Consider the following 25,177-nt stretch of genomic DNA (forward strand, 5'->3'; position numbering starts at 1 on the left):
GATCATTTTTGCACAAACAAATTGCGTTTATATTTCATGATGTTGAAAAATCACTCCAGACAGGGATGAGTGAGAGAGATCCTAAAAACAATGTTGTTAGGATCTCTAGAGAACAAAATGACAATGATATTATAATACTACATTTCTTTTACGTTTAAAAGTCTTTCAAACTATTAGGAATGACCTGGGCCAAGTGTGATTGGAGATGGAGATGAAGAGGAAGAGAAGGAAAAAGAGGAAGAAGGAGAATGTGCTGTGGAAATGATTTCGAGGAAGATGTCAAAGTGTTCAGGAGTCTCTTCTGTCTCATCCGCCGACTTGGCCCGTCGGACGAACACAAACAAAAAGAACCGACCCAAGGCGACAGACTTAATTAGAGAGAGACGGAGAGAGAAGAAGGGACGGCAGGGCCACTAGATGTATACCTCCTTATTAAGCTGTCTCCTTTGGGATAGAGGGAGGGGAGCAGGGAGGAAGGGAGGAAGGGAGAAGGAGGAGGAGGGAAACAGGAGGAGGTCTGGAGCCAAACACAAGGCCTCGGCACCACCCGTCACCCCCACCCCCGCCCCCCCTCTTCTGATCACTCACACAGGTACAAAAGAATCCACACAAGAGGGTTTTCCCATGGCACGCAGAGAGGCGAGAGACAGGACAGAGAGAGGATGACGGAGAGAGAAGGAGAAAGAGAGAGAGAGAGAGAGAATGAGCGAGAACAAGAAAGAGAGGGAGCACTTCTCTTTAAGCAGGGGAGCGACCGCTCCTCTTGTAAGCAAGGGAAAGGGCAATAGAGGGGCCATTGTCCTCTCTCTCTCACCCTTTTCTTATGAGGACAGCAGAGGGCGGGGGGGGGGGGGGGTAGGCAGGTAGATGGGTGGGTGGTGGGGTGAAGGTATGTAGGGAGCCAATGGGGCGTGACTCTTACCCCCTGCCACCGAGCCAAGGGTGAACCTGTAGGCCGACTCTGCCACCTGGACAAGGATGGGGCGGGAGCCGTCGCTGCCCGACTGCTGCTCACACAGAGGAAAACAGAGAAGAAAGAAATCAGAGTAGAAAACAAAGTGTTGAATGTAGCAAACAAAAACAATCAGACGGAGCAGTTTGAGAGAGACATGAAATTATGCAAGCCATGATTTCAGACAAATGGCATACTCGTTAAAGGATAAGGGTGGTGTTTTTTAATACATTGCTTACCATAAACAAATCCTATGAAAATAACAAAATCAACAAGGCGTTTGCTCTACTCTACGTTACTTTCTGACTTCCCACGTAGCATTTTTAGCCGTCAACCCGGAAGTCATTGACTCCAATTGTAAGCTAAAAACCTTGAAATACAGCTCACAAAGACATACTTTCAATTATAAAAATCGCTAACTGTTATCATGAAAAGTCAGGCTGTTGTAGTTATTACCAAATCAAATTCAAATGGGAACAAATTCTTCATTACGCCGGGGACTATTTTCGGTGCCAGGGAACTACTTTCCTGAGATCGCAAAGTGTCTACAGCCGGCTTATTAAGTTGTTTGAGGAAAAACTCGGCCAGCCCGGTGCATCGCAATGATGAAATATGCTGCCCAGAGCAACGGCATGGCTCTTTGATGTGCTTTTAATCATTTTTTTAATACAATGCAGTTCTATGGCTGCTGGGACATGGCTGCATTGGGCACCAGCTACATGGACGAGACTTGTCAAAATCATTGCTGATTTTGTTATTTTTATAGGATTTGTTGACGGTAAGCAATGCATTAAAAACACCAGCCTTATCCTTTAAATAACATAATTACAAACTACAGATGGCAAGAAATACGTTCAGAGTAAATACATCCATCTATTATTTTCTGAAATACTAAGATAAAAATCATTTGTGAGAGAGAAAAAATCTATTGTGCAAGTGGTCAGGTGGTGCTTCAGCAGTTCAACATGCAAAAATTTGTGAGCTTTGAGATCAGAAGCTACAGTTAATGAAATTTCAAGTGTCCTACAGCACAAGTAGCGCGTTATATATTCTACTTCAGGATATTACTCTTTTGTAGGTTTTCAAACAAACTGCAGTCATGGGACTGCTTGCACGAGACATCCTTAGTATGTTCCACCAGACCAGTTTGCCCTCTGGTCAATTCCTTGAGGGCAGATTTCCTGATGCAAGAATGTTTCCTTTCAATATTAAATAGTCTCATCAGCCTATAAACCAGCTGCTTATGTCAGCTGTTGACATATTTGATAATATTTCATTTTACTACAATTGTTTATTGCTCACTTTGGTTGCTATTTGTCTCTGGCTTTGATTCTCCAGAGAAATACTTCTGTGTAACTGAATCATCCTGATCTGAAAGGAGTGCTGGACAGGCCTGGAATAGCATTTGTCAAGTAAAACTGGAATCAAAGTGGTCTGAGTGCACCCTTGTGATCATCACCACGCTAAGCAGAGAGCAGAAGAGTGTTAGTAGCCAGCATTAGTCACACAGTAACATTAGCCACATTCCCCCTTCCACCTGAGGTACCTGTTGCCTTGTCTGGTCTGCCCAGCCCCGGCCTCTCGTCCCTGGGGAGAGGGGGGTGGAGTGTGTGAGTATGTGTGTGTGTGTGTGTGTGAGGGGGGGGGAGAGGGAGTCTCTAGAACAGGTCCACCTGTCAGAGCCAACTCCCACCCCCCCTCCACAATCCATCTTAGCCCCGGAAGGGCCTTCCTGCCCCTAACTCCCCTCCACATCTCTCCTTCTACCATTGTCTCCTCAGTCCCCTCTACCTCATGACTGGCGAGGTTTGGGGTAACTAACTGTTGGAGGCTGGAGAGGGAAAAAGAGGGAAAAAGCTAATAGACAGGGAGCTAGCAAGAGATAAAGTGAAAGAAAAAGAGAACAGGCAAAAATGTGAGTGGGAGAGGGAGACAGAGCGAGAGAGACAGAGAGAAAATGAGAGAGAAATAGAGAGAACTAGCAAGAGATGAGGAGAGAAAGCTCCAGATAGCTGGCGGCCGGCCCGTGAGGCCAAACCACAAGGGCCTAAAGTGGCTCATTGTGGTGGGACTGGCGTCTGTGTAGCGCTGGGCCCCTTTGCTTGCTCCCCTTTGGCCCCAGCCTGCTCCAATATGGCCTGGCCGAGGCCTTGCTGTAGTGCTGGAACCCACCAGGCAACGCAACTCTGACCAAACATCCCAAAAAAACAGCTTTCTGTCTGTCTGTCTGGTTGTCCATACATCCTTCTTTCTGTTATTCTTATTCAGTTTGCCCTTCTTAGCTGCTGCAAAGGCTCTTCACAGCTTTTATTCCCCACTTTAAGCATGTCTGAGGTCGATAGGTCTCGGGGATGGCTCCACTTCTCTATATTTCCACAGCTTTGTGAGTATGCTTTTTTTTTAAAGACACCAACCACATGTCAGGGAGAGGTCTAGTGGTGTTTTCTCTCTGAGTTCAAGTCTATGATGGGAAGTTTTTTGGACATGACTTGATCTCAATGAACCTTTGAGACTGAGCAGGCTGACAAAGTCTGGCTGACTGGTATTTTGGGGGCACACGTGGTCCAACTTTTCACTTTTCATTTGAGATGTCTTACTTGGATCTGTGTCTCCTGTGTTTTTTTCTTCCACTTTTATGTAACTCTACTACAATGTCTCAATAAACTAATTCTAAAAGGTGCAGTTCATACCAACATCGAAAATTAAACTGATGTTTTGGTTTCGGGGATTAATTACCACTGGACAGGAGATACTATCATCCTTAATGATACATGTTAGTCAGCTGCACTTTGACATCTAGCTGAAGAGAATGTACTGAGTCGGAAAAAAGCTACCAGTGTGGAAGAGGAAGCCAAAGACATCAACAAGTTGTCATATTCTGTACCTGTCTCTGGACCTCAGCCAAGTTGTAGGGCAGGGCGCCTTCCTCCAGCGGAGCTATCTTCTCAATGTCCACTAAACCAACACGTCTGGTGAAAAAGACAGAAAGGAGAGACAGAGGTTTCAAATAACTTTCAACTGTCATAAAAACTCTCAAAGGCTTATAGCATTTCAACCATGCATCAATATGACTCAAAGTTTGACCTTTGAGAGCACAATCTTTCTGCCTGAAATTCACGATTCAACGATACTCAATCCTTTGCCATCGCTCCGTGTGAAAATATTGTGGAATTCAAAAATTCAGACCTGCGCTCGGCATGATTGGGTGTGACAACCGATCTAAAGAACCCGACAACTCCCATTCCTTTATCCCATCATCCAAATATAACAAAGACATTTAACATCTAACCTGCCTTTTTGGATCTTTCCATCGCATCTCCGTGACGTTCCCAGATTTCCCAGGCTGAAGAAACGGGGAACGCCAAATCCCCCCCAACCCCTCTCCTCTGACTATTGGGGCAATTATCTCCCGCATCTCCAATCAAGGGGGCTGGAGAGGGCTATTAAAGTATCCCATTGCCCAGAAATAATAATCAGGTGGTGTCTCAGGCCGGGGTTAGAAATTACCAGCGCACTGGTCGGCCGCGAGGCAGACGCAGGGGAAGCGGGGGAATGTGAGACGAATACAGTTGTTGTGCGCCGCGGATCGTAAGGGGGACTGGAATCCCCTTGTTTTTTTTAAGATAAATGGGAGTTTGGATAGGTTTTGGACTGAAAGGGGATTCTCTGGCATTGATGTAGTCATGTCTGCTTCTTTTGATCACTCGCAGTCGTTTGAGTCGTTTGAGAAGGAAGAAAATGGTTGTTTCCCTAAGGTATGGACCTAGGGGTGAAGGTGCGCTCTGGGGGGCGAGTCTGGGATAGGCTTACTCTCCACAACTCCCTGACTGGCTGGGGGGAAAAAGAGAAATAACTGAAGTATAAGATCAATGGCTACGTGCTATTCCTCTATACTGCTGTGGGTGAAGAATGTTGTATGTCTTTCTCTTTTCTAGGAGGCCGTAAAAAGATGGCTCAGCCAGTGTGTGTGTGTGTGTGTGTGTGTGTGTGTGTGTACCATAGTTCGTCTTGGTGTGCGCATATGTGTACCTGCCTGAGTGCACATATCTGTGTGGCTGCCTCAGTGTGCGCGTGTGTGTGTGTGTGTGTACATTCTGTGCTGATTCTTTGCCTACATGAACGCGTGAGTGTGTTTGTGTGTGTGTGTGTGTGTGTGCGTGTGCGTGTGTGTGTGTGTGTGTGTTTGACCTACCCGCGGGGCTCCGACAGGTCAGCCAGCTGGAAGAGGATGTCCACCTCCATGGGAGTGACCTGGCCGAACCTCTGAGCTGCCACAATGAACTCCTCTACAGAGAGAGAGAGAGAGAGAGACAGACAGAGAGAAAGAGTGTTATTAATATTTATCAGCAGTTGGCACAAAACAACAAAAACAACAGTAATTACGAACATAATAATAGTGTTGTTGAATGTACCCAGATAGTAGGCTTGTCACAATATAGCTTCACACATTACAAGGTGAAAGGAAAAAGTCATAATATGTAGCACTGAGCTGAATATCCTGACATCAATTAAAGACACAATCTGATATTACCACCTATAACTACAATTCATGTTACTACAACATGTTATATTCTTTAGCTATTTTAATATTCATATTAAAGAAACCAGTAGCATAGCCAGAATGTTTAATTTTTAACTACTTATTATTTCCACTAAACATTTATGATAATGCACCTAATGCACCTCATATTATGGACTCAGTATCATGGACTGATACTGAGCATGTTATTCCACCACTGCCACATTAAGCTGTGTGTACTACAATATACGTAAAAAGAGAAACCAACCCTCTGATACTTTAACATGGTTAGATATCATCAATTTGTGATGTTCAATGCATTGCAGGAGTTAGTTTGTGTTGTTATTTACATTTATGGTGTACCCACTTTCACTCAACCTGCTTCATCTACTTCTACTTCAGTTAGGGATTTCTTATGTTTCCCAGAATGCCTTTCGACAACTGAGAGAAGGGACATGAACTTGTTGCTTTCAATCTAAGCTGGGCATATAGGCATATAAATATAGCTAGCTAGCCAACTAGTTCATGAACATTGGGGCGTGGATATAAGCGTGGCCACAAATGCAACATGTCTTGTGGTTGCATTGCATTCTGGTCTATTGAAGTGAAGAAATTGGTATCTTTGCTTCTTCTAGGATGGATTTCTCCCTGTATGATTGTTTGGTGCAAAATGGTGAGTCTTGAAAGAAGCAGAATCTCGATGTGAGATCATGCTGTCTACATTTGACCAGTTATCTGCGGGAATAAGAAAAATACACCACCAAACAACAGAATGGGCCAAGAAATGCAAGGTACATCACCAATAACTGTTTTCTTTACAGAGTTGAAGTGTTTTAGGGTGGATTTTCCCTTTAAGTCACTTCACTCATTCCATTTTCCCTCTGACACCTGGTTGTGACTTAGCAGTGAGAAGTGTCAAAGCACGTTCAATCGATCATAGAAACGCAGAATAGAGAATATGGTTATGGAGAGTTATGGACTTCAAGAGTATTTTGAGGCCGCTTTAGCGTGCCGTAACTTAAGACCGAGTCTATTGTTGGTGGAATAATGAACAGGTTGACTGTAGGCTGGCTTACAGTGGAGGAGTCAGCATTGTTTGACCTGCTTTATTCAAAGAGCAGCGGGCTGGGGTTGTGACAAAGTCGTCCTACACTGGAGCCATTCACCCCGCCGAGGCTCAGCTTACCCCTGAGGCACTCTCTCACACACACGCACCCATACACACACACACACATCCATGAGTGCATGCAGGTATGCTCATAAGCATGTGAGAGTGCATTCACACATGCTTGAGTACACACACGCGCGCACGCACACAATCAGAGGCAGACAGACACATACACAGTACTGTCTGGGGAGATCACAGATCACCCTGCTGATAACCTGCCTACCTGTAGTCCACTCACACACACACACACACACACACCTGACTGACCTCTACACACACTTGACAATTACCTGCCTGTTTGTGAAGCAGCCTGGTCTAGAGCCTATTAAACTGATAAGCAGAGTCACACATAACTGCCTTGTCCACATACAGTTCCCTGGTTGTCTGGCCTAAATCTTTATAAGGGCTTTAGGCTAATCTGTGCCACTCTATCAGCAGAATACGATTTATCTTAAATGGTTTGGCTCTTCACATACACATATTCACCCTCGTCTATACCGGCCTCAAGACGTTGAGAGGATGAAGAAAAAAACATGCTGAGATGTGAAAGTCTATTTTCTGCCACTGGCACATAACTGAAGGCATTTCCTTGCTGATGCTTAGCAACTTGGACCATTTCTGAACATTAACACCCTTCCTACCATCCTTTGTTCAGACTAATAGGGCTCTGCTGTTTATGACCGCAACCTGATGCTGGCCTGTTGAGAGTACTATAATAAACTTTTAAAAGACAGTTAGGAAACACTTCACAAAGGGTTAAAAAAAAAGTATAGAGTAAAAAAAATATAGATAAAATCGACTGAACCGATGAAAGCAAGGTAAGAAATACAAAAGCAAGACAATATTATAAAAGTAAACCATAAAATGGATGTCAAAAACAAAATAATAAAAAGATCAATACATAAAAGCAAGACTATAAAAATGACATTTAAAATGTGACATAACAGATGATGCAGATTTAGCTAGCCAGAGCTCCTTCGACAGGTCGTTCGAAAGTCAAGATGCCCTGATGGCAAAGACCTGACTGCCTCTTGGATTGATTCTACATTTTGGAACAGCCAATAGGGAACTGACCCTGAGGACCTCAGGCTGTGATCTGGGCTCATATGAGCTTAAAAGGTCTGTGCTATAGCTTGGTGCTCAGTCCAGACCCAGCTGTGCTTTAAAAGTGATCAGAAAATCTTAAAATCTATTCTGAAACAAACAGGTAACCGATGTAAAGATTCTATTTGTTATGTAATCACACACTGCATACTTCATACATCCACACACACCTGCTCTTAGCCTGCTCACTTAGACGCACAGTCATGATTAGTCTTGTGGCTGGACACCTTTCTGCTGGCTCTATAAGTGGTGTAACTACTGTCGGTAACAGAATGTGTTCTGTAATGGTCTCACATCATACACACACTTCTACATGCACACACACACACACACACACATGCACACACATGCACATTAGAGTAGGCGTTGAGCACTGTAATGGCGTCCCCAAGGCAAAACAGTGGCCTCGCCGCACATACGGAATCAATCAGGATTAGTATGCATGTGTGCATGCTCGCCTCTATTAGCGTATTTGTATATGGGTATGTGTGTGAGAGAAGTATGTTCCTGAATATGTGCACTCTTCCAAGATGCGGGTGTGTGTATGTGTGTGCGCATGTGTTTGTGGGCCAGTTCGTGGGATGTGGAGCTCAGCACTCACAGTCCCAAAGGAGGCCTTAATGACTTAGGGAGTGGAGGGTGTATGGGTGGGTGGGGGCGGTGGAGGTCTAGCTGGCTACGGGCCACCGCTGGCCGGGCCAAGCCCAGCCTCGGTGTGCCTACGGTGGGAACGGCCTGGGGAACGTTCAGGCTCTTGGTCTGGGTCCGGTGTGGTCCCCACCCCCGATAAGGGTTCAGATAGCATCACAAGGCTAGTGGCCCTGGTCCATGTGGAGAGAAGTCAGAATAGCTGCTTATAGAAAGTGAGAGAGAGAGAGAGAGAGAGAGAGATAGAGACAGAGAGAGAGAAAGAGCGAGAGCACACGAGAGAGAGGGACAGAGAGAGAGATAAAGACTACTAGGCTCCCTGCCAAGTTGTGAGGTAAAGAATGAGAGAAAACAAGTGGAGCAAGCAAGTGAGAGAGATAAGGAGTTAGAGGAATTGACCATGGGAGACAGAGAGAGAGAAAATATGTAGCCCTCTAATTCCACCTTAGACAATTCTGTGGTAAGAAATGTAGATGTAAAATATCTGAACAACTACTCTGCAAGGATTTCCCCTCGATGTGACAGTATTGAGTGAGCCACTTTTTTTTACTCCTAATAACCATAGTAAGCTTTACACCTTTTCTCTACAGTAATATGTAGAGCAAACCAAAGCAAAATAGATTGTCAAATGGTTTCCAGTGTTTAAACTAGCTAAGGTGTACTTGATTTGCCTGGTGAGGCCGGACACTTCAAAGCCTCAAAAGTGGGCAGATCACTCTGACAAATCAAGCACTCCTCCTTTTTGTCTGTTTTTTCAAGAATTCAAAATGTAGTGAACTATCAAATATATCTCAGGCTGGATAAGCTGGTCCTAGATCAGTGCCAATATGACAGTGAATGTCTAATAGAAAAGCGATCTGCCATTGAGGATTGTGGGTATGCAGCACGTGTGTTGGGTCAGATCCAGCATACCCAATCACATGCTACTGGAAAGGCGGAAAACTAAACAATAACAAGTTTCCACCCTCCCTTCCACGCACACAGACAGACATAAACACACTACGCAGACAACACATTTAATAATGCCTGTAGCCTGTGTATGTATGCGTGTGTGTGTGTGTGTGTGTGTGTGTGTGTGGAGGGTGAGGGATCCTGTGTGAGTGGATCATGCCTGTGAACTCGTGTGTACATTTATGCATATATTCACATACATGTGCATCTGCTTTTGGCTCCTGTGTGTGAATACGAGTGTTTGTGTGTGTGTGTGTGTACCTTTGGTGACCTCCAGGTCTCTGCGGTGGCCAGCCAGTGTGCTGTAGATCTTTCTGATCAGCTCCATGTTGTTGAGCAGTGAGTTGAAGCCGTTGAAGTACGAGAAGCTGACCTGGTGAGACGTACTGCCCCCGGCAACCTGAGGAAGGATGGGGGGGATTTAACATACATTCATCTCATAAAATAACCAAGATACACAAGCACACAGTCACACTACACTTCAAATAAAATAGATGTTTGAGGGATGCATCTGGATATTACGATTATGCCTAAGTACAGGCACAAAAATACATAAACAGGCTGTTGGAGTATCACCTAAAATATCACATATGATGACAAAAAGAAGAAATCTTGACAAAACCAGTGGTTAATCGGTAACATTTCTCCGCACCACCACTCCACAGGGAGAATTAAACCTGTTTCAACTGCTACTTTTTCTATCACACAACCAACACTCTCGGGGAGTTTAATTAACTGCTCTTTATGAGCAGAAGGAAGTGGTAAAAAGAACAGAAAATAGAAAAAAGGTAAAGGCTTAAAAATAGATGCCGGGCTCTTGAGGAGGACATTCCTGGCTGCCCACAGCCTCTTTTATGTGCACCGGAATACCATCTTTCTAAAATCAGGCTCTCAAACTCTTAGAAGAAGAGTAGCTTTGACTGTATTGAAATTTCTATTTGAAATGTGTAATTCAATTATGTGCCATGAATGATTTGGGGTATATATGGCTATTTTGAGTAGCTTAGGAGTATCAGAGGAGATTCAAGACTTTGCTGTTCTTGACAGTGTTAGGGGGGTGAGGGAGTAGAAAATTCAAGAGCTTCCCTTTCACTAGATGGCACTGTTTGCTTTACAGACACATGCAGGAAGGCTGCTAGCAGCTCTCTGTGTTTGGAACAAGAGGGGGGGGGGAGCTCTGGCTCTGGTGAAACTGCCCTAACTGAGAGACACATTTGTATCTTGTTCATATCTACGAGCCCATAGGCATGGACCTTCCCATGAAATTCAACCCAGAGACCCAGAGCAATACAGAGGGGGAAAAGAGAACAATATTTGGGTGAAGGGAGTGTGGTGTTGATCATTTATCATGTTTGGTGAGTGAATTAGAGGCCGCTGACTGACTGTTTGTGTTCCGCCACAATATTGTCTCTAATGTACCTATGGTGTTTGTGTGTTTTGGATGCGTGTGTGTGCCTGTGTGTGTGTGTGCACGCGCGCATGAGTGTGTGTGAGAGTGAATTTACTAACATCACTCCGAGACGACTGGTCGGTGAGGTAAACACAGCGGAGAAAATGACAGAGTCTACAAGGTGTTTATGAAATGGGGCAAGACATGGACACACACACACACACAAAACAAAAAAATCACACAGACACACAAAGAAAAAGACCGACACCAAGACACAAAAAAGACAAACACCTTGCAGTTCAAAACAAATACAGAGTACACAAACACAGACACACACACACACATAGACAAAGGGATAGACTATGAAGCTCCAGTCTCTATCTATCTCTGTCTCTATCTTCCCATTCAGCTGGCCTGCTTGGCTTTGACACTGCCAGGGAGGTTAGACTTAATGACATGTTGGGAGAGAGACAGAGAGACAGGGGAAGGAGGGAGGGAGGGAGGGAGAGAAAGAGGGGCGGCAGAGAGAAAAAAAATGAAGGGAGGGAAAGAGAGAGGACAGATGAGAGGCGACAGAAAAGGTAAAGAGGAGAGAAGGAGAGATGAATAGTGGAAAGATAGACAGCTAGAGAGAAAGAGAAAGCCACAGAGTTGGGTTGTGAGAGTGAGAGAAAGACGTGAAGACAGGGAGCCGAAAAAACAATGTGAGAGGAAAAGAGTGAGCAGAGAGATCGATTGAGATGGAAGAGAATAAGTATAGATTCTGCACAGTCCTGCTTTTATCTCTTCTATGGAGAATAGAGTAATGTAGGCTGCTTGACTTGCTAGTTGATGTTAACAACTTAACTGTTAGCAAATATAGCTTATATGCATACATGGAAGCACTCCTTATACAACAATGTGTTTGATTACAAAATGCCAGAGTATGTGTTGTCGTACAATCATACAAAGATTTGGCTATATATCCCAAAAAATAACGATTAAGGCAGAGAACTTACATTTCACTGATTTACTTTGCAGCAGCACATCAACAAACGTCCTTATGCTATGATTTACTGGTTTATTATGTGATGTATACTGATTGGTTGATGGATAATGGCTGATAAGAGGATAAGTGGTCTAATCAGATTGGATGTATTTGACCCTATATATACTCTGACCTTGTGATTGTGTGCAAGATGTTCAGAAGAAGGCTGTTTTAGCCAAAACACGTCAGCGTTTTGTTGATGTGCTGCTGCAAAGCAATTCAGTGAAATGTAGGTTTTCTGCCTACTCTTTAGTTTTTGGATGTGCTGCCACATTTATTTATCTGAGCAGACTATTTTTGGTCTAAAAACCTTTTGTTTCCTACCCCAGAATCATTTAGTTATACATATATATATATCAGCATAAATCATTGTATCGCAGCAGGACATGCAAACTCATAGATGAGGAATCCAGAAGTGTGTTCTCCTGCCATGTGACGTCATCAAAACTAATTTGCATACAAAGAGTTTTGTGGTGGTTTCGTGAAAAGAATCGCAGCTAAGATGTGAAGATTTATAGTTAAAGTTAAATTTAACTATCAATAACACTAGTATTACTTCTCTTTATTAATTAGATACTGCTCAATAAAGCACAGACTTGATTTGTACAATATTATATTTTACCACAGCATGACAAAGGTTCACTGTGCCCAGTTACAGAGGAGTGAAATGTCTCCCTATTTTTGACCAGCCTAACTCTGGCTCTCATTCCTTTTACAAGACTCGTCTACAAGAGCCAAACAAAAACCGCAGAGCCAAACAAACACCCACCGCCACCAGGCACTCCTCCACAAAGGGTGTGAGCACGTGTGGCCGGATAGTGACCATGATGTCCCTGAAGTCCAGGGCCGAGATGGAGCCGCTGTGGGCCCGGTCCCGCTGGACAAAGGCCTGCCGCGCGTGCTCCAGCTGCATCTCCTGTGGAGGGGAATGGGGAAGAGAGAGAGGGGGGTGAGGTGTTAGATCACACATATAAAGGCATATTATTTTACATCTGCATGGGCCACACACCTCTCAAGTTGCCTGCAGCCTGTAACACACATACTATACGTACACAAATCACATAATATTCACACACACATACAAACACACACACATAAACACACAGCATTTGCGTTGATGGGCCCCCTGACGCCGTCTCCCCCTCTCAGTTACAGGGGGCCAGCATTTGCCCGGGCTGCAGTCTCAGTCTCGTCTCCTCGTCCAACACCGGCCTGCCTGCCTACTGTGAGGCGTCGCTTGGGTTTTTCACACCCTCCCAAATCCCCCATTAAACACACTTGAGGGGGAAACACACAAACACACGCAGACGTGCACACGCAGGCAGGCTGGCTAATCACACAACTGCTCACTTTGTCTCTCTTCTTACACACACGCACACACACAAAAAAGGTCCAGGGGGACAACAGCAGGCTGTGGTGGGACGGCTCCCGGAAGGCCTTTGAAATTAACAGCCATTATCGGTACCTGCAACCACAAGTCTACAGAGAGAGGCTGTAAACAAACCACTGACACACAACACCTACGCCGCAAATGCTTCCTCTACCTCACATCAAGAAGCTACGTCACAACAAAAGACAGGGCTATCAGGACCATAATTCACATCTAGTCATTCTGAGATACAACCAAAAGCTGGAGGACAATGAGCTGAAGTTAGCTGCTTTGGCTGCTGACTCACCTACAGTGTAACATGGCTTTCAGTTCAAAAGAACAATGACGCACAAGATCATGATATATATGTTATAGATATGTTATATTTTAGTATGGGAGGTTATTGGCATACATGTTAAGCCATGTTGACTCAATGACAATGGCATAAACGACCAATTTACACACTCACTATCCTCATTCTTATACCTTTGACTATATACTGAGATGGTAACTCGATAAACAATGAATGTCTGAATCATCCATACAACAATAAACATTTCTGAGAGCTTTCCTGTATTTTTGTTCCAATTTCATGCATGGTATGAGAAAAATATTATATAGCAAAAATGAATTGCCTTGAGAGTTACTCAGAGTTATTGAGTGTGATTTTTTTTTCCTGAGTGATATCATCCAGAAGAAACTCAGTCCATGTAAAGTTAAATACAGCTCACTAAATAGATGAAGAAAAGCCTAGTTTAAAGCGTCACTGAGGAATAATGTTGGGGAAAATATGGATTTAATTTTATTGAATTGTTGCATAATGTAAGTAGTTAGTAGAAGCCACAGTTAGTGCAGTAAATAGTTTTTTTGTAATTCAATCAAATTAATAATTAAAACCAATTTAACTAAGAACCATGGAGATTCTTGAGACTCACAGGTAGGACAAAAAGGTCAGAAGCATTGTGGGTGAATTGACCATTAAATCTTCAATCGTAACATGCATGGCATTATTCAGACTGATTGATTCAGATTGTTATTGCTATAAATGGAACTGGAAAAAAAAGTGGTATTACCACGACACAAAACCCTATGAGACTATGGCTTATTGTTGTGTTGAATTTGAGTGATATTTCGCTGACAGCATAACTGATCTAGCTCCAAATTCACGGCACCCAAGAGAAACGTTTGGGGGAGAGTGACATTTACACAAAGCTGAGTGGAGACCGGAGGGGAATAAGCATAGACATTATAACAAAAGAGCCAGATTTGCAAAAACAGCAAATGCAGCAGCCGTGTGTCAGTATCACCTATGAGCACAGCAGGGGTTCCACAGACTGTATAAGTGAGTGGAAGGCATGAAAATGAATAGAGGTTGATGCACGTAAACACACGCACAAAGTAAATAAGGTGAGATATTTTGGTGTCAGCATCCTGAGAGTCGTGACTCACTTCTCTGGTTGGTTGTGAGTAGGTCAAAACACTTTGGTGAGGAATAAACTGGGAAGAGGAGAGGGAAGAGCAGAGCTGAATCTCTAAAGTCAAAACAAAAAAGGGAAAGAGAGGAAGAAAAATGTGTTTGTGTGCGTGACTGTGTGCACACACACACAAAGTGCAAGCATTTGTGTATGTGTGTGTGTGTGTGTGTGTGTGTGTGTGTGTGTGTGTGTGTGTGTGTGTGTGTATCCATTTGTAAGTGAAGAAAAAAAAAAGCCAGCCCGGCTCTCGAGCTGGACAAGTCAAGATTCTGGAGAGCCACACAACAACCACACGGAACAACAAAACAACTGTGGTCCGGGGGATGGAGCAGTTTATAGTCTCAGCCTCTTAAAACCTTAACTTGTTGCAACTGTGTGAGTGTTTCAGGGACATGGTTTTTATTTTGGAGGGGAGTGGGGGAGGCAGAGAGACTTAAAGCTGGGGGCTTAAGACAGCCAACGAGAGACCGCCGAGGCATTTGCAGTCGCTTTAATTGTCCTTGGACGAGAATAAAAACACATGACAAGCCACCTCTGTTTGCTTTCAACGGCTGGCATTTTTTTTCCCCCCTCTCCGACACTCAGACAATAGATATGAGTGGAGAAGGATTCTCTCTCTTTTCCGATCTCTGCTTCTCATCAGCATGGGGCTAAAGCTATTACAAGGGGGAAGCTTAAGCACAACTGCCCATTTACATGTGTGCCAGTGAGCCTTCTACATGGTGATGCTAAGGGCTGCCCACTGATTCTTGGGCGAGTCAAACATATAATTGGGACTACGAAACTCGGGCAATGCCAACATTCTGAATTCACTTTTTTGAGTGTTTAGGAAAGGGGTGGGGCATGTAGTGTCCCCTCCATGTAATTCAAACCTTTCCTTGCCAGCATTTATAACATGGGCTACTATGTGCCACTTCTCTAGACACTGGCAATACCATTGCCAGAGACTACACCACTCTGACAATGCGAGCTGGGCCTTGGCCGGCATCCACGCGTGAGACGGGAAAAATGCATGTAATTGGTGAGAATCTCTGGCTTCCATCGAGACAGTAATTGGCCAGAGAGAGCCCTTGTGAGAAATGTGCGGCGCAAACGTTTTCCCTGATAATCCCATCTTGTGAGCATCTGGCAGCGCCGTGGTTCTAATGGCAGAAAACACAATAAACACATACATGTATGGCAGGCAGAGGAGGAAAGAAGGGATGAGAACATTCTTGAGGAAAAGCTGGGAGATAGGGAATTATAAAAATAACTCAGCATGTTCAGAATACGGTGTGTGTGTGTGTGTGTGTGTGTGTGTCTGGCATTAACAATTAACAAGGAACACATCTGATGAGGTGGTCTATATTTGGTCTTTACAACTCAGAAAACTGGGTGATAGCTGCACAATGTACTATTCTTTTTGACTCAGATTTGATGGTGTGTTTGTTAACAAAGGCATCATGGTAGCATTGTGTACTAGTATGCTCACCAAATACATAGTGATTGCATCGGTTTAAATCCCAGTTCAGGAAATGCTGTTGCATCTCTCCTAATTTCTCTGTCAACAGTCACTGAACTAGCTGATAATGTAATGTAGGAGTGGAGTGCCAAGTTTTGAATTTTACTTGTAACCAATGTACTATAATAGCAGAGTCACCATTACAGGGTTATTAATGTGGCAGTCTTATTAATGTGACACACTTTATTAGATCCCACAATAACATTAGACCTCTCAAGTTCGATTGTATATTATAGTGTTTTACAATAAAACATCGAGGTAAGTGATGAAAGATGAAATGCAGGACTACATTTTCAAACCTTCAAAGGATTCTAGCTGTTGAACATCCCTTCCCCTTGCCTAAAGAGAGAAGATTCCTTGAATGAGGCAAAATGTACTTTTTTCATCCAGTTATTAAGGCATGAATCAATAGCTATGAGAATGATCAAATGCAGAGAGCACAAGCAGGAAATGTGCATTTCATAGTTGAGCAATGAGCGCGGCTGGCTGCTGGCCTACTGCTATGAGGAGCTGGAAACCACTGAGTGACTGACTGGGAGAGAACCGGGCACGCTGTCAATGCAAAGTACAGTGTCTACTCGCCACAACACCACACACTTGCACTCATGCGCGCACACACACACGCATGCACAAACAAACTCACACACATAAACACACAAAGAGAAACACAGGCACATTCACGCACGGACATAATCACAGACACACAAAGCAGGTATGCCCACGCATATGGAAAAAAACAGATAGGTACACTAAGATAAAGACGCATACACAGAAGCAGACAAATGATTTTCACACACACCGAAGCAAACACACACATACACACACACCCGCACACGCGCACACACAACAATATCCCAATATCCATGCGCTGCTGCCCACTGTGTGTAAGCCATCTGGTCTAAGTTAAGTGTAATATAAAAAGCTCATTCAGATACATGGTGAGTGTGGATGCAAACTTGGCACAGCTTGGGCCCTCTCTCCCACCCCCACCACCACCTCTCCCTGCTTAGGCCTGATTTAAGTCTAGACATCATATTGGAAAATGGCTCGCACGCCACAAATACACTAGGAATATTCCGGCACCACTGGTACTATACTATTTATGGAGGTAGAACTGCGTCTCTACCTGTTTTAGAATAGGTGGAGTGGAGTAATGCTAGGTGTACGTCAGCTAATGGAAAACAAATGCCGACAACGTCGCAAACATATAACCTCAGTGTTTCATTAATGACTAATCTGGTCAATATGGAGGGCTGTGTTTGAGAGGAATTGGAGCAGAGAAAACCTAAGGGTTGCTGTGTGTGTGTGTGTGCACGCACTTGTCAGGCCTAGCTTAGATACAAATCAAACAATACAGTTCCATGACTGGATAATATGAACAGCCTATAAACAAAGTGTGAAGTACAGTAAGGATAAGGCAATATATAAAGGTAAAAACGCATAAATAGAAAGGTCGATATGATTCAATGAATTCCGTTGATGGTCTAGTAAAGAAAGAAAGAAAGAAAGAAAGAAAGAAAGAAAAAGAAAGAAACAAAGAAAGAAAGACAGAGAAAGACAGACTAAGACCATCTGATTTCATGTCGACAGATTGGAAGAAAGACAGCACGTGAGAGACAGGAAGAGTGGAAAATGATCGTGTGTGTGTGTGAGTGAGTGAGAGAGAAAGCGAGAGAGAGAGAGAGAGAGAGAGAGAGAGAGAGAGAGAGAGAGAGAGAGAGAGAGAGAGAGAGAGAGAGAGAGAGAGAGAGAGAGAGAGAGAGAGAGCGAGTGAAGAGCAGAGGTGGATCCAGGCACAGGCAGACTCTCTGCTCCTTCCTGTAGGAGGTGATCCACAGTAAACCCACCAGGAGAAACTGGGTGAACTCTCCGTAGCTGAGCTGCTTGTTCCTCTCCGTGCCAAAGTGCAGCCGCATGAACTCACAGTCCCAGTTGAAGGGGATGTGCTGGTGGATGGTGGTCTGGCTGAAGACCTGCTTCACATCCTCTGCGGAGGAGACAAAACACACCAGCACCTTTAGTAACGCCCGAATGATGAGAATGAAGTTGACATCCTGATAAGGAGAAGCCAAGACTACAGATGGCATTATCCAAGAGTGAGGGATAGAGCTTTCAGGCAAAAACATAATATTGTTTTCTTTTTCATTTCAAATCCCTTCCGATTATTGGGTAACCGTTCTGATTAACAAAATACATAACATTTTTAACTCTAAAGACTATACATAAAGTTCTTTACCACCATTAACAAACCCTTCTTATTCTCTTATTCTGTATTTTCATATTCTCCTAAACTATTAATAAATATTTCTCCCTTCATACGTTTTTCATTTGGTCTAATAAAGACCTAATAAACTATTCATATAAATTCTTGTAAGTCAAACATTAGCAAATAGCATGTGCTTCCTATTTTGGTGTTAGTGTTAGTGATTATGTGAATATGTGAAATGTGTTGGTGATTATTTTTGACAAAATGTCAATGTCAATCTAGAGAATGCAATTCTACTCTGATTGAGACTTAAGTTCCTAAACTCCAAATCAGTCTTGAATGACACATGGCAGAACATGTTTAAGCTGCGTAGGCTCTGCATTCAGAGGGAAAGCCTTTTTTTCTCACTAGTGTTCCTCTGCCTGAACCCTCTAAGCCAGTGGAGTAGAGAGACACTGAACATGAGTCCCAAATTACAGCCTTACTAAAGAAACAAAAACAAACCAATAGAGCGACCTGTTTCTTATTACAAAACAAGCCGCGTTTCTGAACGAGTGGAGAGAGGAAAGGAGGGAAGAAACAAATTTAAAAAAAAGGAGAGACAGGGAGAGAGAGAGAGAGAGAGAGAGGTGATTTTTATTTCAGCCGGACCGTACCTTCTGGAACAAGACAGCTCGGGCAGTTTTTTACACTTTAATGAGGCAATAAATATACAGCCTTTAACTCTTTAAAGGAGAGGTGCAGGGCCGCTCCAGAGCCCGGCGTTTATATTATCAGCTTTTATAGACCTGTCAACACTCAGTCCTCTTTTTCTTTTTTTGTATCTTTCTGGCTGAGGTACAATTGCATTTCACGTGCTGTGTTACATGTTGCAATTTTTACGAACTCTACATTCCACCAAATTATGGATTTATTTTTTTGTTAAGTGCTAAAAAAAAAAAAGCTGCATTCAAACCTGCTTGTTTAAAATTCGGTGCACTTTGCTGCCTGTACTTAATAGAAATTACTCAGGTTATTATCAAATAAAAATGGCTTTACAGAAAAATGAAATAAAAAGAAATCAGAGTGCAGCCATTTATTGCGTGGAAAAACAAATGGGGCTTTAACGCAACCTAAGCCGCGGCAATTAATGTTTTTAATAGGTAATAAAGAAGGGAGTTGTTATTTTGGTTGACTTGGAGAGGCCCTTTAATCTAATGAACGCCAAAGAGGAAAAAGAGAGGGGGAGAGAAAAGAGAATTCTGTAATGTATCACAATAAAGCAACTTTGACAAGTCCATAATCTCAGTCACAAGTTATTTGCTTTTGGTGAAATGGTAGCCCAATGCGAGTGGCAGACACTGTAGTCAGTGTTTGTGCATGGCGTAATGTGTGTAATGTTTTTCATGCAATTTTCCACTTGTATGTGAGTCTCATAGCTCACTGGCATTGGGATATTCATTAACCTTTGGGAGAGGCAGAAAAACAACAGACCTTTTAATTGCCACCAAGACAACGTCACTCTAATTGATCCTTTTAAATATGAAAATTTACATATGTGCATATATAATCAACCGCAATGATCTTACTCCCCGTCGACAGCAACAATTAAAATGAAATTCACTTACTCTTCCCCCTGTTTGCAAGCGAGATGTGTGCACCGCATTTCAAATCAGCACTAATGCGCTAACGCCTCGCACACCTACAGAAGGCTGGCATTAGACTTGTTTAAATCAATTAGGCAAATGTGAAATAAGCAACGAGTACAAATGTCTTCCCTTCTCACCTCTGGGCTTCCAGGCTTTAGAGTAATGGTGCCAATCATGCACACACATAGAGCCGCCCACCCTCCTCCCTCCACCTTTCCCTCCATCCCCCCATTTGCCACCCGCCCTCTCCACCTCCGACGCTAACCTTATCTTCTTTACACACAAGATATAGATTTTAGTTTGTAGTTGAAACCACTTCAAATGATGGGAATTCTCTTTAATTCTTGCCTGTAACAGAAGAGATGAACCGAGGTCAGACCCCTAGTTAAAACAAAAGAGGGGTTTGTATGAAAACTGCTTCAGTGGCACATTTAAAGGCAACATTTCTAATGGTGTGTGAGAATTGCCTCAAATACTGTGTTTTAAATGTCAAAAGCAGAGCAATATGCACAGTGTTGGGCAGCCGCTGTTATTACTTTTCCCAGTAACAAGTAGCACAACAAATGTTTATTTCAATTTCAGTAATACTATTAGTTACCAATCAAAAAAATAATTCTGTGCTTTAGTTATCACTACATCCTCATTTGTTTTAGTTATAATTAGTTGTGTCCTCTCAGTTGACCTGGGCACACACTGAGTCATCTGATATGAGAAACAGCAAAAAAAGTTTAATTTCTCCAGATGGATGTATTCTCTCGATTTTATCGAGCAATAACATTGGATATCATCACTATTTGGTTTCCCTGATCATTCACATATAAGCACACAGACAAGTCGATTTTTTAAAGTAAGAGAGGATAAGTAATAGAAAAATAAAATAACAACTAGTGTAACAAATTATTTCTCCCAGAACAATAAGAGAAAAATAATTAATAACATTACTTTTAAGTATCAGTAATAAGGCCAACACTGAATATGTGTGTATATCAGGGTTTTGTTTTAGGGTCCCTACATCATTCCAGGTCTCTCATGAACTATAAATCACATAAACCCTACAGTAGCTACCGACTACAGAGACTCTAGAGACTATCTACCAACATTGATCACATTATTACCTGATCTAAACCTGTCAATCAGGACACAGAGGTGGGGCGACCCACCAAAGTTAGCTATTCTGTAGTCTATCTGGACGTAAACCTGTCAATCAGGGTATAGGGGCGGGGCTACCTACCAAAGGTGGTCATTCCACTGCCTGCTTTGTCAAACAGCAGGAAGGCAACCATGAAGAGGGCGTCTGGGGCACACAGCACCGACTCGAACGCAACAAACTCCTGGAAGGAGATCAACCTGGCAGAGAGAGGTGGATGGAGAAAAAGAAGATGGGTAGGAAGGCAAAAGATTGTCAGATATTGTCATTGGAGCAAATCCTGTTTGTGTGAATTCATTAATGTGTTATAGCTGTTGGTTCATGTTCTATCTAGAAATACTTAAACAGCTACACACACAAATTACTGAGTCACTGATATTCCTTCAGTCAAACAACAAAGACATTACTTTAGTTACACAAAAATGTATAAAGATACTGGATAAAAAACATACTGTTTTAATACTGCATAAAAGTACAAACTGCAATGTAATTATTGTCACACAGTGGCAAACCAGCACACTTAGAGACAGCCCATCAATCTGCACCATGCGTAATTCAGGAGGTATTCAGGAGGTCTTTTTATCCAGTAGTCTGTTATTCCATATGTAATGTCACAAACTCATAGAGTATGACAGCAAGAAAATAAAACATTTTAAAAAGCTCAGTGTGGGTTGCCAGTCTTGGTTGGCAGCTGGTAGAGAGGGCCAACTTTACACCAACAAAAAAAAAAGATTAAATATGAAGTTTTATATTTCACTGTGCCATTTTAAACAAGTAGACATGCATGGAGGGAGTTGGGAGCCAGCTAAGGAAATCCTTGACTATTAACTTCATACAATATGAGGTAAAGTGTGAAAGTCAAAATAATCCTAGGTGAAAAAAAAACTGTGGTACTGGGACTGATAGGAATAATTTTCTGAAATTATTTTCATCAACACTGCAACACAAGCTATGAGTTGGAAGTAAATAAAAGAAATGTTAGTTCTGTGCATTTCTCGCTCTCCCTCTTTCTCAGTGTCTCAGTGCTTTGATCAATACTATTATATCACCCCCCTCTCCATAACATCACAAATGCCCACATGCATCACCAACAAGAAATAATAAATAGACACATTTGTATGAACCCACTGGGAGCCCCCATGGGAGAGTCCTGGTGTGGGGAACTGGACCACGCAGTCTAGCCTTAATTTTGGCCCGGGTTCACAGTTGCCACAAGTCCATTATGAATTTCACAAATGGATCTGATAATTACAGGAGGGGTCAGCGCTAATGAGTGGTCCCCCGAGCATCCATCTATTAAATCTATTTCAATTTCCAAGGGGGTGTGTGGTGGAGGGGGGCAATGATTACATTTTCCTGGTCGCACTAATTAATTATGTTACTGATGAAATTTAGAGGTATTTGTTTGCATATGGGTGCACATGCACATGTTTACATGCGTGAGTGTATACATGTGTTTTAGAGTGGAAAAAAAAAAAGGTATAAGACACAGAGACAGAAAAAGTACCTGAAGAAGAAAATAGCTGTGCACTGATACAAATATTGGTTATCAAAATTATACCAGGAAAAAGTGCATGTTCTTTACATTGGTGACAGAGATACTAAGAACTGACTACAGTCGCAAGCACACAATGCTACATGATAAGGCTTAAATAATGTATGCCATATAAAATTTAGATGAATGTCATTGTGTAGATAACTGCTTTCAAAGTCTTTTGAATGCAAATCTGCAAAGATATTATCCTTCCCAAGCCAAAAAACAGTCAATAGAACAAAAAGCACTCAGATTGATACTAGGTTTCAGTGAGAACTCAGAATTATATACAATATGAAATGGCATGAGTACGCTTCTAGAAGAGAATAAGTGTGTGAGTAAGCAAATGAGTGTTATATTGTGTGTGTCTGTGTGTGTGAGAGAAAGAGAGCAACAGAGGAAATATGGAGAGTGAATAAAAGTGAGCATGCAGTTCTATTTCTCTCTGCCTGTGGCACACAAAATCATCCGCCGTCGTTTCAAAGGCTGGACTAATTGTTTTATTAACTAAGCAGGTAGTTTTTAAGAACAGGGCCCCGCTGATGGCAAGTAGGTGGAAGGGGGCACAAAAGCACGCTGCTGAGCCCATGGATCAGCTGTTAAAAACAAAGCAAATACCATCGCCGCTCGCGCTGCTGGAATATTATCAAACTCTACAATAATGATCATTCCTCTGCGACGGACGAACAGTACGCTCTTTCAAATTATACCTCAGAGAAGTTAATAAAGGGGTTACGGCAGGTACAGACGGCAGTGCAAGGAGGCAGAGAGCACTAAGATTCCCAGACGGACAGACCTGAGGAAGAAAGTCAGTATTTCTTTTCACACGCATCAATTTACATGCATGCCGGTCGGCCCGTCTGTGTTTTCCTAGACGTGGATAATGAGCGTATTAGTGTAACTGAGAGGGCTGTTGATCACGAAGGGATTGGACCACGGTTTAGACCAGAGAGACCAGACAAGATCCAGGGGGCATCTCCATAACACACACACACACACACACACAAGCATACATACACAGAAACATGCCCACACACTCATAAGCATTTACACACAGCGCTCTAGCCAGGAATGAAGCTTATGATGGTTGATTAGCAGCGCCATGACGGCTACAAAATGATTACCATGAGAGGAGAAGCCATCGTTTTGCTATGCAGACCCGACCCCAACGAGACACTCAATAATCAAATCAACCGGCGGCATCTCCCAACCATCAACTGCTATGGCATGTGTCCAGGCCCGCTCTGTACATGCATGCAGCCCGGGATGAACCGCGCACAAAGGGCTAATGTGATACTGCAGCCTGTCTTCAGTGTATACTTACTGCGCTTCCCAGGATTTGTTGAATCTTTAAACAGGCATATGCATGCACATATATCAGATGAGAGACATTACACACAAGATATAAACAAAGACTTGATTCTAGCATGTAATTCTTTAGATGACAGCTGAATGATGCCATTGTTATGATGCCAATACAGTCCGATTTGGCCCGTCTGCGATATGTCAGGCCAGCCTACAATTCCACCCTGCATTCCATATATCTTTGTTTTGTTTGTTGTTATCTTATCTTCGTCACCCGGCTTTTATCGCTGTCTTTTCCCAGCAGGTAGCTAAATACACTCCTCTGAACCGAAAACCAGGCTTGGAAACATTGTTTACAAGTAACATAAATGCATGGTGTTGGTTAGGCCTGAGTGATAGCCAGACAGCTCTCCTTCTTTGATAGTAGAGGGAGAGAGGGCCTAGAGGGGCTTCAATAATCCCCTGTCCCTAGCATCTTGGCATTGTTACTGACAGCCTTCCACCCACCTAGTGCGTGCTCACACACAGACATACACACAGATACAGCCGCGCACGCGCACACACACACACACACACACACACACACACACACACACACACACACACACACACACACACACACACACACACACACACACACACACACACACACACACAGGTGAGTGCTAGCTGCCAGTATCTGTTCTGTTTCTAAGAGCGGACACCCACCAGTCCAGTCCAGAATGCCCACAGCAGCTGGCGGACTGCTATTTTCCCAGCACGCTCTCTTAACAAAGTTTTTTTTGGGTTTTTTTTTTTTTTTAAACCTCCGAGAGCCTACAGGGAGGGGAGGGGGGAATTTTCACACTTGAACAGAAGCTTCTATCAAAATATCGAAAGGGAAGAAGGGACAGAGATGGAGAGAGGTGGGGAGTCGGAAAGAGCACTAACAAAACTGAGTCCAGTGCTTGGTATATGAGAGCGCGAAAAAGAAAGTGATGGAGAGAAACGGGTGGGGAATGCAAAGAGAGTGAAACGTGAAAAAGAGAGAACATGAATAAGTCGAGTGAAAGAGGAAACTCCATCTTGGTAGTTGTGTGGGGTTGTCAGAGCACACACACACACACACAAAATGGTTTATTCCCAGACACTGAGACATCTCCACCCTCCACAGCCCTGTCTTTCTCTCTCCGTCTGTCTGTCTCACTGGGAGGAGGGGGAATAAGAGGGAGAAAAGTGATTTCCACAGAACAGATTGTTACGACTGTCACTAT

At 43.1% G+C, this 25,177-nt stretch overlaps 1 protein-coding gene across 1 annotated transcript in view; it reads right to left on the minus strand.

Annotated features, from left to right (window-relative positions):
* The window catches only part of LOC139652294 (electrogenic aspartate/glutamate antiporter SLC25A13, mitochondrial), a 48,069-nt gene that overhangs the window by 18,891 nt on the left and 4,001 nt on the right, over positions 1-25,177 (minus strand). The window contains exons 3-9 of the mRNA XM_071529311.1: positions 21,170-21,285; positions 17,952-18,091; positions 12,529-12,675; positions 9,604-9,742; positions 5,145-5,238; positions 3,837-3,921; positions 923-1,010 (exon numbers count right to left, since the gene is read on the minus strand). Of these exons, the coding sequence (XP_071385412.1) occupies positions 923-1,010; positions 3,837-3,921; positions 5,145-5,238; positions 9,604-9,742; positions 12,529-12,675; positions 17,952-18,091; positions 21,170-21,285 (809 nt within the window). The remainder of the gene's footprint in view (positions 1-922; positions 1,011-3,836; positions 3,922-5,144; positions 5,239-9,603; positions 9,743-12,528; positions 12,676-17,951; positions 18,092-21,169; positions 21,286-25,177) is intronic.

The sequence above is a fragment of the Centroberyx affinis genome, unplaced genomic scaffold, assembly GCF_046629955.1.
Source record: "Centroberyx affinis isolate AG114_WGS23_722 - 3 ecotype Tasmania unplaced genomic scaffold, CSIRO-AGI_Caff_v1 ptg001778l_1, whole genome shotgun sequence".
NCBI classification, from domain to species: domain Eukaryota; kingdom Metazoa; phylum Chordata; class Actinopteri; order Beryciformes; family Berycidae; genus Centroberyx; species Centroberyx affinis.